Source organism: Myotis davidii, unplaced genomic scaffold (assembly GCF_000327345.1).
Source record: "Myotis davidii unplaced genomic scaffold, ASM32734v1 scaffold192, whole genome shotgun sequence".
Taxonomy (NCBI): Eukaryota; Metazoa; Chordata; class Mammalia; order Chiroptera; family Vespertilionidae; genus Myotis; species Myotis davidii.
This window is the reverse complement of record NW_006284346.1, coordinates 1,723,487-1,739,647: the sequence shown is the minus strand read 5'-3', so window position 1 is coordinate 1,739,647 and position 16,161 is coordinate 1,723,487. Positions and strand designations below refer to the sequence as shown.

Below are 16,161 nucleotides of genomic sequence, written 5' to 3'. Positions count from 1 at the left end.
GTAACTACTGAATTTGCCAGTTATACTGAGAAGTAGAATATTACTAGAACCCCTGAAGCTCCTGTGTACTATTCCTCCACCGTCTGATTCCACCCAGGAAACTACTCTTTTGAACTTTGTGCTCATTTATTTTCTTGCCTTAATATATATGCATGTGTCCCTCAATGGTATATTTTCTTGTTTACTTGTTTTTAAAATTTATAGAAATAGTATAATTATTTCTTTTAGATGTGATTTTTTATTCAATATATTTTTAAGATTCATCCATTTAGTTTATGTATTGTCACTGCTTGTGTAGTATTCCTTTCGGTGAATTTAAACATTTTTCTATCAAAGGACATTTGTGTTGTTTCCAGTGTAATAGCACTGCCATGAATATTCTTGTACATGTCTTCTGTTACACATATATAAAAATTTCTCTGGGCTATGTACTTAGGAATGTAATTACTATGTTGTAACATATGAGTATATCCAGGGTGTCCCCCAAAATGTATACATACTTGGAATAATTATTAATTCTAATGGGTTAAATCTGAAAAGAAAGAAACATCAATGGAGCTATCAGAAAAAAGTATGTACATTTTTTTGGGACACCCTGTATATTCAACTTAAGTAGGTGGGTCCACATTTTTATCCAAAGTGATTGAACACACTCATCAGCAATGTAAAGGAGTTCTTGTTTTTCAACATCCTCATCAACACTTGGTTTTGTCAGGCATTAATTTTTGCCTATATGTGTTTAAAATAATATCAAATTGTATTTTTGTTTCATTTTTCTGATTTTAATGAGATAGAGCATTTTTAAATGAGTACTAGAGGCCTGATACACGAATTCATGCATAAGTGGGGTCCCTCGGCCCAGCTCGCGATAGGGGCCGTCTTGCCCAGTCCCGATCGGAGCAGATGGAGGTTGGCTGGCCGGGGAGGGACCGTGGGAGGGCTCCAGGGCATGTCCAGCCCTCTCGCCTAGTCCTGACCAGCCGGACTCCAGCAGCAAGCTAACCTACCAGTAAGAGCATCTGCCCCTCTTGGTGGTCAGTGCATGTCATAGCAACTGGTCGAGCAGACACTTAGCATATTACATTTTTATTATATAGGATTAGTCATTCATATTTCTTCATTTTGAAAATGCCTATTTATATCTTTTCTAATGGATTATTAGACTTATTGATTCATAGGATTTTATGTTTTCTGAACACTAGAATTTGGTCAATTTTATATAATCCAAATCTCTTGTCTCAGTGTGTGGGCTTGTCTCATTAGTCTCTTTAGTCAAACTCTAAAACTTTTGACTTTTGCATTTAAGTACTTAATCTGTCTGCAACTGAAGTTTGTATATTTTTTGAGGTGGAAAACCAATTTCTCTGTTTTCAAAATAAAACAAAACTGTTTTCCTAGCTCCATTAGTTCTAACACATATCCGATTTCCATGTGTGCATGGACAAGTTTGAGGAGCCTTTTTTTGAGCTTCCAAACAGGTTTTAGGATCAGCTTGTCAAGTTTAATTTTGTTTTTAAATTGTTGGACTTTTGTATTAGAATTGTATTGGGTCAATTTGGAGGAAATTGACATTTATAATATATTGGGTCTCCCTACCCATAAAGTTTGTAGCTCTCTGTATTTAATTCTCTTGAATGTATTTCAGTAAGTATTATAATCTTCATCATAATCTCATATTTTTATGAAAATTATTTCTAGGTTCCTTATATTTTTAATACTACCATAAAAGATATTTTAAATACATTTTCTAATTTTGTTGGAGTATTAAAAGGCAGTTGATTTTTGCATATTGATCTTATATTTAGCTATTTTGCTATATTCTTTTATTAAGTTTGATAAATTATCTAGAGATTTGGGGAGTTTTTTCTGTGTTCATAAATACTGCAAGTGTTAAGTTTTATTTCTTCCACCTCAATCCATATACCTTTTTTCCCTTGCCTTGATGAGTATGATCTCTAATACAGTAATGATCCGAATTGGATGTAGTGGACATCCTTGTCTTGTTCCTCAATTTTAAAAGGTGTGCTTTTAATATTTTAACATCGAATATATTAGTTGCTGTAAGGTTTTTATAGATGCCCTTTATCGGGTTAGGTTAAAGAAGTTTCTTTCTATTCCAATTTTGCTATGAGTTTTTATCATGAAGGGCTATTATTAAAGCCTGTCGGGTACTTTTTCTGCATCTGTTGAAATTATGAGGTTTTTTTCTACTTAATCTGTTAATAAGATAAATTACATTAATAATTTTCTGTTATTAAACTAGCCTTGCATTCCCAGAATAATTTGGACTTGGTTAAGATGCGTGCTTTTTTGATATATTGCTCAACAATACAATTTTTGTGGATATAAACTAATTTCAAAATAGAAGCTATTTAGCTTCTGTTGACAATAAAATCTTTCCCAAACACCTTAACAGGGTTTCCCACTTTGCTACAGGATGTGAGGATAATTTCTGGCTGTTAGATGTTGGTATTGGCTTGATATGGCAAAAAGAACACTGGAAAGCTGCGTTGTTTTTGCCCTTCTGTTCACCTGAGAAAATTAATACAGTTCAATTGACTCATGTGGGCCTTATCTCCCTCAGTGAGTTTCTCTGAGACCCAGGGACATATATTTGTTGCTTGCAGCCATGTGGCTTCACTTGCTTTGCTGTTAGTTCATCATCATCCAACCGACATTTACTTAGTAGGCACTGAGGACAAGGCAAAATCTATTTCTCAAGGAACAACTATTCTAGTGAGGAACAGAAAAAGTAAAGTTACAAAACACAGTTATAAAATGAAATGATACATCTTACCTTCTATAGACCACACTAGTGGTGATGTGTGGGGATGGATGGATATGGATAGGGAGTCTTTGGGTGCAGAGAGAGAAATGAAGAATCAGATGAGATATGATACTTGAGCTAAGTTTTATAGATGATGAACATTTGCTGATCTCCAAGAGCCTCATTTGTTTTCTAAGTTGTTAACAAATGATAGTAGCCGTTTTTTTTTTTCTCTCTCTCTCTCTAGCTGCCCTTTTAGCTTTGAAATTTCATCTCTTTGGCCCTATGACCATATTATCCTTTTCAGGACCTCATAAATAATTACATGTTTTATTAATTGTTTGTGTTCCCACCTGTGTCTTTGGTCCTTGAATCTTTTGTCCTGTAGATTTAGGGTTGTGAATGACAAAAGAGAATCTTCTTTGTTCTGTTTTATTAAGTAACTAGAGGCCCGAAGCATGAAATACATGCAAGGGGCTCGGCCCTCACAGCCTCAACTGCCGCCACCCTCTTCAGGGTGACCGATTGCAGAGCCCCCCAGCCCTCCCCAGTCTTTTTTCCCCCCAGCCCTCCCCAGCCCCCCTCCTCCCCACTGATCGCCCTGCAAAGGATGGCTGCCCCAGCTGCCTTGCAGCCCGCCCCCCACCCAATGGTTGTTCTGGAAGGTTATTCTGCCATCTGGTCTAATTAGCATATTAGTTCTTTATTATATAGGATACCAATATACTTCATAGATAGAATACTGATGATATTGACAAATGAATCATCATATAAAATGAACCTATTAACTTCGTTGTGTTTTTATGAAAATGCTCAATTTATTGTTACCATAAATAGATATTTTAAATTCCAAGCGTTTATATAATCTCTAAGCACATTTCATTTGTATGTCTTATTTCAGTGCTGGACCCAAAGGAGACAACATTTATGAATGGAGGTCAACGATATTGGGACCCCCAGGATCTGTCTATGAAGGAGGGGTGTTCTTTCTTGACATTACCTTTTCACCAGACTATCCGTTTAAACCCCCTAAGGTCAGTATGATGTATTGATTCATCTTTAGCAATATATATTGTTGTATCTGTGTACACATATACATATTCTTAAATATACATATCTAAGAATGCACATCTATCCTGTTAACATAGACAATGTCCAAGGGCTGATTGTATGTAAAAGGAAACAGAATGCACAAAAGTAGAGGTTATTCCTCCACCTCAGCCCTGTATTTCATATTACATTATTTTTTGCCATCCTTTCTCAGTGTCTCCTTTTTTTGTGGTATATGTTTAAATATAACATTAGAAAGCATGTTATGGCTGAAAATAGGGGAGTAAAATTGGGCTCGTACCAGCCCTTGAGCCTGAAGCTGGAGCCAGAGCCCCACCCACACTGGAAGCCAGACTGGAAGTGGAGGGAGCCCCACCAAGGCAGGGCTTATGGCACCAGCTATGGCACTCTGAGTTCTGGAGCCTCCATGGTTCTGCTGCTCACATGAAGTGTACACATGCACTAGAATGGAAAGTGTGACCCACGAGGCTTAAAAATCACGCCAAGAAATTCAGTAAAGAAGTGTTTTCATATTAGTACAAATGAATAATTAATGAAACTCATATATAAATGACTAGAGCAAGTGCAGGAGTACAGTGTCATGAGAACGTGGTAGAACTTTCACTTACTTAAATCAAGATTGTGTACTTTAAGAATTCTTCACATTCCTTTCTATTGCCTATAAGCCAGTCATTTGATGAGTTTAAATTTGTTCTCTGCTTTGGAAAGGAAAAGACCCTGCAAATGCTGTGTGTATTGACTATCATGAAAGAATTCTCATTTGATAAGACTTACCTCTCAAAGCCGAGGGAAATAAAACTTACTTCAGTTGTAGGCTGGAGTAAATTTTAAAAAGCAAGAATAAGTCTATACCTTCACCATGACTTTCTATAATTCTCCTCCCTTTCTCCTACCTTTCTTCTCTTTCTTTCTCTCTCTTCCTTTCTTCCTTCCATTCCATTGATGATTGCATGTTGTTTTTATTTCAAAGCAAAAAGAAATAACTATTAATTTTTCCAAAGAAGAAACCAAGGCATAGAGAAACTAAATAACTTGCTCAGCATTATTCAGTAAGCAAATAATGGTGTCAGGGCTTAAACCAGTGGTTCTCAACCTTCCTAACGCCGCGACCCTTTAATACAGTTCCTCATGTTGTGGTAACCCCCAATTTCATTGTTACAAATTGAACATAATTAAAGCATAGTGATTAATCACAAAAACAATATGTAATTATATATGTGTTTTCCGATGGTCTTAGACGACCCCTGTGAAAGGGTCGTTCGACCCCCAAAGGGGTTGCGACCCACAGGTTGAGAAACGCTGGCTTAAACCCATGTTTCTTACTATATTACACAATACATTGTATCCAAGCTGAGAGACTTGGTAGCACTAGTGATCACCCAGAACTGCATTTGGTAGGTTTTCAGTGACAAAGCCATAATATATTAATAATTATTTTATCCTTTTACTGAATTGAACCCTTATGTCTTTCCATCTACCTTGGACCAGCCCATAAATCACCTGGAATACCTGTTACTCTACTAGTGATGGAGAACCTTTCTCTGGCAGCCTCCTCCGTAAAGGAAGTTCAGAGCAGGGGAGGGGGGGAAAGCTCAAATTGGGCAGTTGTGCTACTTGTATGTCTGGTGTAGTCTGTATACATCTCAGAAAATGTATGGACTTACCCAAGTTCCACATGACAGAAATGTGTAGATTAAACAAATCTACAAGGAAAGCTAATAAGATAGATAAACTAGTTCAGTTTCCAAAAGACCTCGATGAACTGGAAGGATAGGCCAAAACTAGCAAGATGGAATTTAACTTGGCGTCATATGTAGTATTTCATTGAGAATCAGAACGAAATCATGATACAGATAGAAAAGAGAGACCTGCTTTATTTTCCTATAAAGATTTGTGGGCCCTTGGCTGCCTAAAATTCTATGGGCACTTGGGGTTCTTGAAAGCTTAAGGAGACATTCTTAAGGAGACATCTTCAGGACTTTGAACGGGTTGAACTGTATCTCAAGTGACTCATTCACTTTTAAGCACCTCATTTTAAGGACAAATGAATAAGCTTGGGAAAAAGAGGGTTATTGGCAGTCTTGAGTTTCTTCACTTGATCTGCACTTTACTGAGCATAAGCTGCGCCTACTTATTTCTCCTCCAGTATACCCAAGGAAGGCTAGGATGTTTCCTTTCACAGATGATGAAACTTAGAGAGGTTTTTCAGTAAGGTACAACCACAAATCTACTTGACCCTCTGACTCCAGGGACCATGCACTTTGCACTGAATTATACACAGTTGGCCTGAGGATGTTTACTAGTAAAAATAGGACATAGAAGGAATGTGATATCTGGCCTCAGATGTTTCAGGAACTCTGCGGTGTGAGTTGGGGTTAGACTTTATCCTGGATGGCTGCATAGGACAAAAATAGAAGCAGGAGGGTATCAGTTACAGGTGGTAGATTTCAATTCTATATGTGAAAAATCTGACCCAAGTTGGACAGTCTGGTTTTGAATAGCTATGCTTCTGAAATACTAGGCTTCCCCCCTTTTTTTTTAATTGTCTACTACTAGGCTTCCCTTTACTGAGAGTGTTTTTCACAAAAAGAATATTACCAGGAAAAATTAAATCCCTCTACTGAATGAATTTGATTTGACAATTTCTTAGGATTAAGAAAAATCAAACTTTGGTAATGCTAATCACAATTCAAATGCTCATTTATTAGAAACTGGTAGGAAGTTTTTCAAAGCATATTATTACCACCTAATTATTAGAAATCAAATTTTATAGACAGATGTTACTCTACTAAAGGGGAAAAGTTTGTAGATGTCTTGAAAACTGTTAACTAAAACAAAGACTTATTAGTAGTTTTGAAGTACCATTGTTCATGCCTTCCTAGTCTTCTGTTACTCTGAGTAATCCATATTTGGGCTTAAGCTTTGTTGTTTTCTCTGTTGCCCTCATCCTATGCTCTTTTCCAACAACCTTACCACACACTTGGATTCATTCAACATTTCCCAATACTCTGAAGAATAAACCCAGAGTAGGGTAGGTGTCAGGTAGATTTGTTGGTGAGAGCAAAGGCTCAGAAATAAATCTGACTGTCTGTCTAATGGTTATCAAATATCCATACATAAAATTAGTCTGTGGCATGATTGGATTCATGAAATGAACTTTTCCTAAACTCTCACGCTTGGAATCTTTACGTACTATAGTGCTCAAATATATCATTCAGTGGTCAGTAGAGCAATTTGGATGACTCGTCTTGCTATAGGAACTTTGTGGGAGTAGGACTTTATCAGTTGAGACAGCCCCACACTTCAGCACCTAAAATCTAATAAGACAAAAAAAATAATTTTTATAAATAGGTACTGTTCATTATACTTACTATACTAGTTTTAAATGGGTCAAGTACTAGTTGTACTTTCAAATGCTGTATCTCAGTACAGTTTTTAGTACATTGCTTTTCTTATGCATGGAATCAGTATGTTTATGCATTTTTTACTAAATCTATAGCAATTTTGTTTTAACATTGTTAGTTGTATCTAAAATATCTGATACCAGGTCTTTAGTTGAATTGTTAACCACTAGTAATATTATTTCTTTGGGAAAATATTTGTTTAATGAAAATTTAGAAATGACATGTGGCCGAAAATAAAAGCATATTATTATGCTGGTAAGTCCCAAAGTTTTTTAATACCGTATTTTTCTTCAGTGTAGGCATACATTTTAATGTTATAATTCAGATATCTATTTTTAAAGTAGACATTGCTTTATATCTTATTGGGGATTACATTTTCTTATTCATTTTATAGATAATTACTCCTGTGCTCAAAATCTGCACTTTTTTATTTTAAAAGTCTAATGCATATTGTAATATTTTAACTTTGCAAAGTCTACATACTTGTAATAGAATAAAAAGTAATTACAGACAAACAAGGAAAAAAATTAAATTACCTATAATCCTAATTTAGAAAGTAATTACACCATTTCTTTTGAGATTTTTGTTCTCTGCATACCTATATATAAATATGTTTTTATGTACACACACTAATATATATACACATAAAAATTGGGTCATGCCCTGACCGTTTGGCTCAGTGGATAGAGTGTCGGCCTGCGGACTAAAGGGTTCCAGGTTCGATTCCAGTCAAGGGCATGTACCTTGATTGCAGGCACATCCCCAGTGGGGGATGTGCAGGAGGCAGCTGATCGATGTTTCTCTCGCATCGATGTTTCTAACTCTGTATCCCTCTCCCTTCCTCTCTGTAAAAAATCAATAAAATATATTTTTAAAAAATGGGCCATATTCCTTCCTATGATTTCAGAATTAATTTTTTACCTAACATTATATATTCACCCACCACTATATATATTTCCAATAAGCATATAACTACATTACAATTATAGAGGCTATGAAATATTCAATTATATAAATATATTAAATTTAACTAATTTCTTGTGATTGGACATTTAAGTTCTCAAAATTTCTCTTATGATCAGTGATGTGATTATGTGATGAACATCTTTATAATTACATATTTTATGTACTTGCGTTATTATTTCCTAAGGCATATTTGCTGACATGGAACTTCTGGGCAAATGGGATTATACACATTTGTAGAATTTTGATAAAGGTTGGCAAATTGCCCTCCAGAAAAACATTGTATTCATTTACTTAATGGTCATCCACACATGATGATACACTCTCATCAGCTCTGAGAATCCCTAGACTTTTTTAATCTCTGCCATCCCAGTGAATGAAAACTGGTATCTCATGGTTACTTTAATTTTCATTTTTTTTACTACCAGTGAAATGTGGAATTATTTTCTTTTGTCCAATTATTTCTCTTTTTGTGAATAATATGCAAGGTTTTTTTTGAAGTCCCACATTAAATAAAATTACCAAGTGTACTTGAAATATTTAGAAGCAAAATAATGAACTATGTTTTATTCCTGTATTCTTTTATTTGACTGAAAATATTGTGACATTATGTCTAATGTTTCACATCTCAGAGTTCTAATGACATATGTCAGATAACATGTCAGATCTTTGTTTTTACAGTAGAAATACACAGAGGAGCCTATTTTCTGTCTCCTATGGATCTGTATATTTTATTTGAAAACTAATAATAATAAGTGGGCATTCTATAAAGATTGAAGAGTAGGTGGGAAGGAGGGTCAAGCATGCTTGTAGTATCTCAGACAACCTATATACAAGTTAGACATGCTGTCTCAGTGTTCAAATCTATTACTGGAAAGAATTGTATTCTTTGGTAATGGAAGACAGTATCTGCCAGTCGATATTTTCCAAAAAGGAATGATAAAATTTGTACCTAAGATCTCCTGTCTTTAAAAACAACAACTACATGTTAATAATCACATGAGAAATAAAGCTCTTTAATGTTAATATCTAAAAGCTTTTTAATATAGTTTGTTCTTTCATTACAAATTTCATCAAACACATTTGAAAATAAATCTTAACTTGGAGGTCATTTCAGAGAGTATTATATGTTATATGGGGGTAATAAAATCTAACTATGAATCACTTGCTGATTAAATTTCAGTTAATAGGAAAGGTGTCACCAGCTTTCAGATGATGAAATAGATAATTTAGGTCCGTCAGATTTTCATTTTGTTATCCTCATTAGATTTTAACCTTAAATTGACAGGTAAGGCTAATAGTGAATAAAAGAGCTAGTTAGTTATAGTAAGAAGCTATGATAGCCAGCATTTAAAAGCCAGAGATAGATCTATAACTAAAGTTCAACAAGGAATTCCACAATTTCATTCTAACTAGGTTATTATCATTGGCTTGTTTTTGTTGCTTCTGCTACTGTTCAAAAGAGTTGACAGTGTTCCCCAGGATTTTTGGAAAGAGCCATAGTCTGCATGTATAAACCCAACTGCCTACTCATTTGCTCTGGTCTTGAGGAAAGAACACACAGCATGGAGTAACATGAATTAACTTGTTTTTAACCTGAGTTCATATATTCATATAAAGCCTTGGCCATGAATCAAGTGCTTTCATACACATTGAATTGCCTATTTTACATCTCTAGTTGAACATCCAACAGTCACCTCAAATTTAACTGTTCCAAAGTAAACTATTGATTACACAACCTTACCTCACTCCTGCCAAAGCAGTTCCTCTAATCTTCCCCATCTCAATGAGTGGAAACTAGTTTTCTAGTTGCTAAAGTTAAAACCTTGCCGTCATCCTTGACTCCTCTCACACAGCCTAGCTAGACCCAGTTTTACTGGCTCAAAGTAAATATTCAAAATAAATCCAGAATCCAACCATTTCTCATAATTTCTCTAGTAACACTCTGGGCCTGAGCCACCATCAACTGCTCTCCTCCCCCCGATTGTATTAGAAATCTCCTATCTGGTCTCCCTGCTTTTGCCTTATTCCCCCTGCAGTGTCTACCCCTACCCATATGATCCTTTTATAATTAAGTCAGATTACGTCAATTCTTTGCCTAAAAATCCTTCAGTGATTCCCAATTCACTGAATAAAAGCACACAAAGCCATGAAGAATCATCCTGTTCACAATATACTTTTCAAAGTCGGCAATTCACTCTTGACTCAAATACTCAAAGCATGTTCTTTCCACAGAACGTTTGCATTTGCTCTTCGGTCTGCCTTTATTGTCTTCCCCCACAAATTCACGTGACTTATCCATTTCTCCTGTCATGTGTCGGCTCAAATGTCACCTTTTCAGAGAGGCTCTTGCGTGACAACTCCCAGCCACCTATGCTCCCTATGAGCTTCCCCCTCCTCCACGTCCTAACCACACTTGACTTTTCTCCATGGCACCTCACTCTCCTGCATTATACATTTCTTCATTTATAAATTTATTGTTTCTCTTTCTCCAGTTATCATGTAAGCTCCAAGATCACAGGGACTTCGTCTATTTTGACGTCACTCCTCTATTTCCAGCCCCGGCACACCCAACCCTGTGCCCCTGGACGACTAAGCCCACGGCCCTGACATGATGCCTGGCCCTGCCACCATGACCTAACACCCCCAGGCATATGGACCTGCCTGGGGATTCAGTAGGCATTCAGTAAAAATGTGTTGAATTAATTTAATCCATATAACTTGGCCATAAGACAGTATTCATTACCTCCCGTTGTACTTCATATATCATAAGACTGAGGTCCAATGGAGTTTAAGTGGCACAAGGTCACATGGGAAGGAGGTAGCAGAACTGGAATTCAAACCCAGATCTCAACGAAATCTTTCATTTCCCAATTACAGAGAAGACTTAAATTGCTATTATCTCTGGAAGAAGGAACACTGGTTCTTAGATTTTACACTCTAGTATAAGTTAATTATTTAGCAGCTCTTTCTCTAAAGCAGGTGTGTTGGGCAGGAGACAAAAGTGGCGATGCAAGGAGCACAGAAAGTTAGGAAGAGATTTTGAGTGCTTATCTTTCAGTTTTGCCAAGGGCCCTCTTTCCAGGGGAATCTGGGGCTTTTCTCAGATGTGTCCCTAATTCACTAAGTATTAATTCTGTGTCACACGGTAAATACAGATTTCTGGACTTTGCTCGTCCTAAGCTAGAGGATAAGTCATTTCACACTTTACAGTTAACGGGGTCAAAGCCAGCCTTGTGTCTCCAGTATCATGACTGGGCTGTAGTATTGCTTACATAGCATAAGTCAATTGTTTTTCTTTTTAGTGCATTCTCCTTTTTGATAAACCTTTTAAAAACGCCGTACTACACCTTAATGTGTGAAATTTTAAAATGAATGTGATGAAAAAAGTAGATCAAAATAAGGGTCATTGTTTTCCCACTTTTAAAACAACATATTATATCCATTTGTGTGTCCAGCTATCTCTCCCAGCCACCACCAATTTAAGAATTACTAAGAATGTAACATAATCTATTCAACAGGTTCCCTACAATAGATACATAGGTTATTTCCAATATTTTGCCATCACAAATAATGCTTCACTGAGTATCTTTGTACATAGGGTCTTTGTGTGTTTGTGAAAATATATTTGTAGGATAAATTCCTTTAATTGGAATTGTTACAATATATGTGAAATGTTCAATATTGCCAGATTGCTCTCCAGAAGCTATATTAAATTATACTCCAATTTTAGATGCACATGCCTTTTCCCTAAATTCTCACCAATGCTTTGTGGCACCACCAAATATTTGGCCTTAAGCAATCTAATAGATAAGAAAGAATGTTTAATTATAAGTGCATTTCTCTTATGAGTAAGAATACCTTTCTATGTGTCTGAAAGTTGGCCTTTTTTTTATCGAAAAGAAAACTTACAGTAACCTATGCTCTTGACACTTTAAAACCAGGTAACTTTTGATGACACTAAACTCTGGAACTTGATATTTTCCTCTGCAAAAGAGAAAGTTTAACAATCTCTATGAGAACTTTAATCTCTGTCAGTGGTTTGTCGCTGCCCTGCTCAAAACTCTTTATTGGCTTTCTGTTGCATTTAGAATAAAATTGAAACTTCTTACATTGGCTCACAAGGCCTTCATGACCTCTCCACCTGCCTCACCACTGCAGCCCTCCTCAGCCTCCTTTTGCTCATCAGGACCTTGGGGTTTACTGATCCCTTTCTTGGGACAGGTTTGATCCATCCTTCACATGAGCATCACCTTGTCATTCTTCAGGCCTCATCTAATGAGAGGTACATTTCCTGACCACCTTATACAAATAGTTCCACACTGGTTATTTTCTATTACATCAACCTGGCAACTTCTTTCATGAAACTTTTCACAGTCTGACATTTATACTGTACCTATTTGTCAGTTGGTTTTCTTTTCTGCCTACTGGCATTAGACTAAGCTGAGAACGAAGACTTTTTTAAGTCTTGTAGTACCAAGCAAATAGTACTTTTGATAAGCAAATAGTCATTTTGCTTGTCACATCTTTAACACTTCAGAAGTCTATTTGCTGTGTTGGTGTGTAGTATTGAAATGTTGTTCAGTAAGAGCACATGTGTGCTTGTGCATATGCACACATTCTCATTCTTCCCACAGAATCAGATATACTGGACAGCAGGATCTTCCTTTTCCATGAAGATGTTTGCATGCTCTGTGCTGGTGGCTCAGTTGGATGGAGCCTTGTCTGTAAAACAAAAGGTTTCTGGTTCAATTCCTGGTCAGGGCACATACCTGGGCTGTGGTTCAATCCCTGGTCGGGCATGTACAGAAGCAACTGATAGATGTTCAGCCCCTAGGCTTCTTCACATTCTCTTATGTTCTTTCCCCTCTCTCTCTCTCTCTCTCCCTCCCTCCCTCCCTCCCTCTCTCCTTCCTTCCCTCCCTCCCTCTTCCTCCCACTCTTTAAACATATCCTCGGGTAAGGATTAAAAAGAAGAAAAAAAGATGTTTGTCATAAGGGCATCCGTAGACCTAGTAGAAAGCAATGCATTTTATTTTAAAGCACTGAAAAGTAATAGTTTTGCTGAAAATGCCTAAAATAAAGTGATACGGATATTGGCATAAAACTTACGGCAAGAAATTAATCCATGTTAAAGAAGAAATGAGTTTTTTTATTTTCATCTTGTTTGAAATATTCTTCATTTTATAAGTATCTAAGTTATATTTATGCAGCCCATCTGTTGACACAAATTACAGTCAAATAATTTGTATCTTTAAATGTAGGCTTCTAATAATATTCAGTGTATGGGCCAAATTTTGCAGAGGAAGAAAATATGATAAACTAAGAACCAAGTACCTTTTACGGTAGCTGTCTCCCTTCAGTAATATAGTTGACTATATCACTTTTCTGTGCCATTTTTACAGCTTTAGAAGTCACATGAAAGCCAAATCAATGCATGCACTTGTTTTCATAGCCAGACATAAGCAAAGAAAATATGTAAACTTTGTCTTTGCTGCCACCTTGTCCCAGTGCACAACTGTCACTTAAGCTTTATTTAAACAGAAAATTCCTGGGGCGAAAATTCATGTGTAGTAGAAAGGATAAATTAATTATGGTATATTCATACAGTGGAATATTATATAATAGTGAAATTGAAAACAGAACAATTAGCAATACATATGAACCTCACACACATATTAAAAGAAAGAAGATATGAGAGAAATAAAAGAATATCTACTGTATGATTACATTTATATAAGTTCAAAAACATGAAAAACTAACATATAGAGAGGTGGGAGTCAGAATAGTCATTACATTTGGGATGGGAAAAAACAAAGGGAAGATTTCTGGGGTGCTAGCAATATTCTACATTTTGTTCTAGGTTGTGGTTACTTGAGTGTGTCCACTTTGTAAAAATTCATCAAGCTGTGCACTGATGGCCTAAGTACTTTTCTTTGTTTGTGTTACATTTTTTATAATAATTTACATTTCAAAAAATCCATATCTTTACATTTAATCCAACTCTCCTCCTTCTTATAAAAATACTGCTTTGAACCTAAATGTATTTTTCCCTTTTAAATTTTTATTGTTTGTTGTAGCCTATGGTTTGACATGTTTAGATCTTTTAATTCTTCACTTCTGACTGGAGTGTTAACTTTCTATCCAGCTTTATGTTATCCATACCTTTGATAAGCATGTCTTTTATGTCTTCATTTTAGTCATTGGGAAAATGGTGAAAAAGCAGGACTAATCACAGATTATCCACTAGAGAGCTTTTTTGTGCCAACAATTTATTTGGTCAGTTAGCAGATATGCTAAAATGTACTTACTGAGCCTATTCCACATGGACCAAACTGGGTTATCATCTAGGCTGCAATTCTCTTTCTTGCTCACAAGGATACACTCAAAGTGCAGTTTGCAACAACCCAGTTTACTTTGGGACCTTACTATTTACAGTCACATTGGTCATAAATAATACATGCATAAAAGTCAGATTTGTCGCTGCCAGACTGCTGTATTGATTTTGACACTAGGCCAATGCCATTGACTGTAATAAGGGAAGAAGGCTTCAATTCTTGTATATATACCTAACCAAAATAGGAAGAAGTTGTTAATGGGTGTAAACCAAGAATGATGTGATAACTGGTTGGCACAATACCAGCATTCAAGAAGAATCTGAATATGACCCTCATTCTGTCACTTGCTTTCATACATTTTTTGAGAGACTTTTAAAGACCTCATATTAAACCAAAATGGAGTTCAGATGTACTTTATCCATTTTATTCTCCTAATCTGTAATTTTAATAAACATATTGAAAAGAAAAATGGCATGACCCATGCATAGCACAATTTGTATTTGGTATGTCCATTCTTAATCCCCCTTGATCACCACATTGCATTCTAAGTACTAACAAATCACCTGCTAATAATCCTTTCTGGACATTTGTTAAAAATTGTATTCTCCTTGTTAACAAAAGAAGTAAAATTTAGTGTAATTGAATACAGTTGAAAAACTGCCTTCTCTCTGCTATTTGTTAATATTTCACTGTTATCTACTCCACAGAGTGATAAAAAGTTATAGGAAATCTAAAACAAAATGAGCTAGGAGGTATTTCCCCACACACATCTATATACCCAACATTTTGGAATACTGTTATTGGACAACCTGGGAACAGCAGGGGAAGACTTCCCGATGGAAATATTATGTATTAGCTGGTCCATGACAGATTACAGAAAGAGAATATAGGTTACTGAGATGCAGAATGACAGTGTTTCGAAGTATGGAAAGTACAGGCTTTCCCTCTTCACCAGAAATGGACACTGTCTCTTGCAGCAAATTAGCTTAGTGCAAATGTATTGCCAATACCATATACTCACTGTAAAAATATATATATGAGTGAGAGGAAGACGTTTGAAATGATACATTCTTATTAATTAAAAATATACACTAAAAAGTAACTAGATTGGTTTTTCTAAAAAATATACCTCTTTATATCATTCTAGTAAAAAAAAAAAAAAAGATACTGAAGTTGATGTGCATGCAGTAAAAGCTGAATTGCAGGTGGATAGAGACAACTGTATTATCGTGAATGCCAATTACATTGCTCCCTGACCACATTCCTACACACAAGGTTTAAGAGTAACTTTATTTATTTTTAAATATATTTTTATTGATTTCAGATAGGAAGGGAGAGGGGGGGAAAGACAAACGTCAATGATGAGAGAAAATCATTGATCAGCTGCCTCCTGCATGCCCTCTACTGGGGATAGAACCCACAACCTGGGCATGTGCCCTGACCAGGAATTGAATCCATAATCTTTCAGTGTATGGAATAATGCTCTAACCACTGAGCAACACTGGCCAGGGCTCTGCCTGAGGTTTTCATTCACATTGCCCTGATTGCTAAAAAAATTGAGTATTATTACTTTTATAACTTTAAATAATAAATTAAAGAAACATTTCATCATGTCCAG

At 35.9% G+C, this 16,161-nt stretch overlaps 1 protein-coding gene across 1 annotated transcript in view; it reads left to right on the top strand.

The window, feature by feature from the left end:
- LOC102758312 (ubiquitin-conjugating enzyme E2 E2) overlaps positions 1 to 16,161 on the top strand; it is a 235,309-nt gene that overhangs the window by 171,471 nt on the left and 47,677 nt on the right. The window contains 1 exon segment of the mRNA XM_006754665.2: positions 3,669 to 3,801. Coding sequence (XP_006754728.1) covers positions 3,669 to 3,801 — 133 coding nt within the window.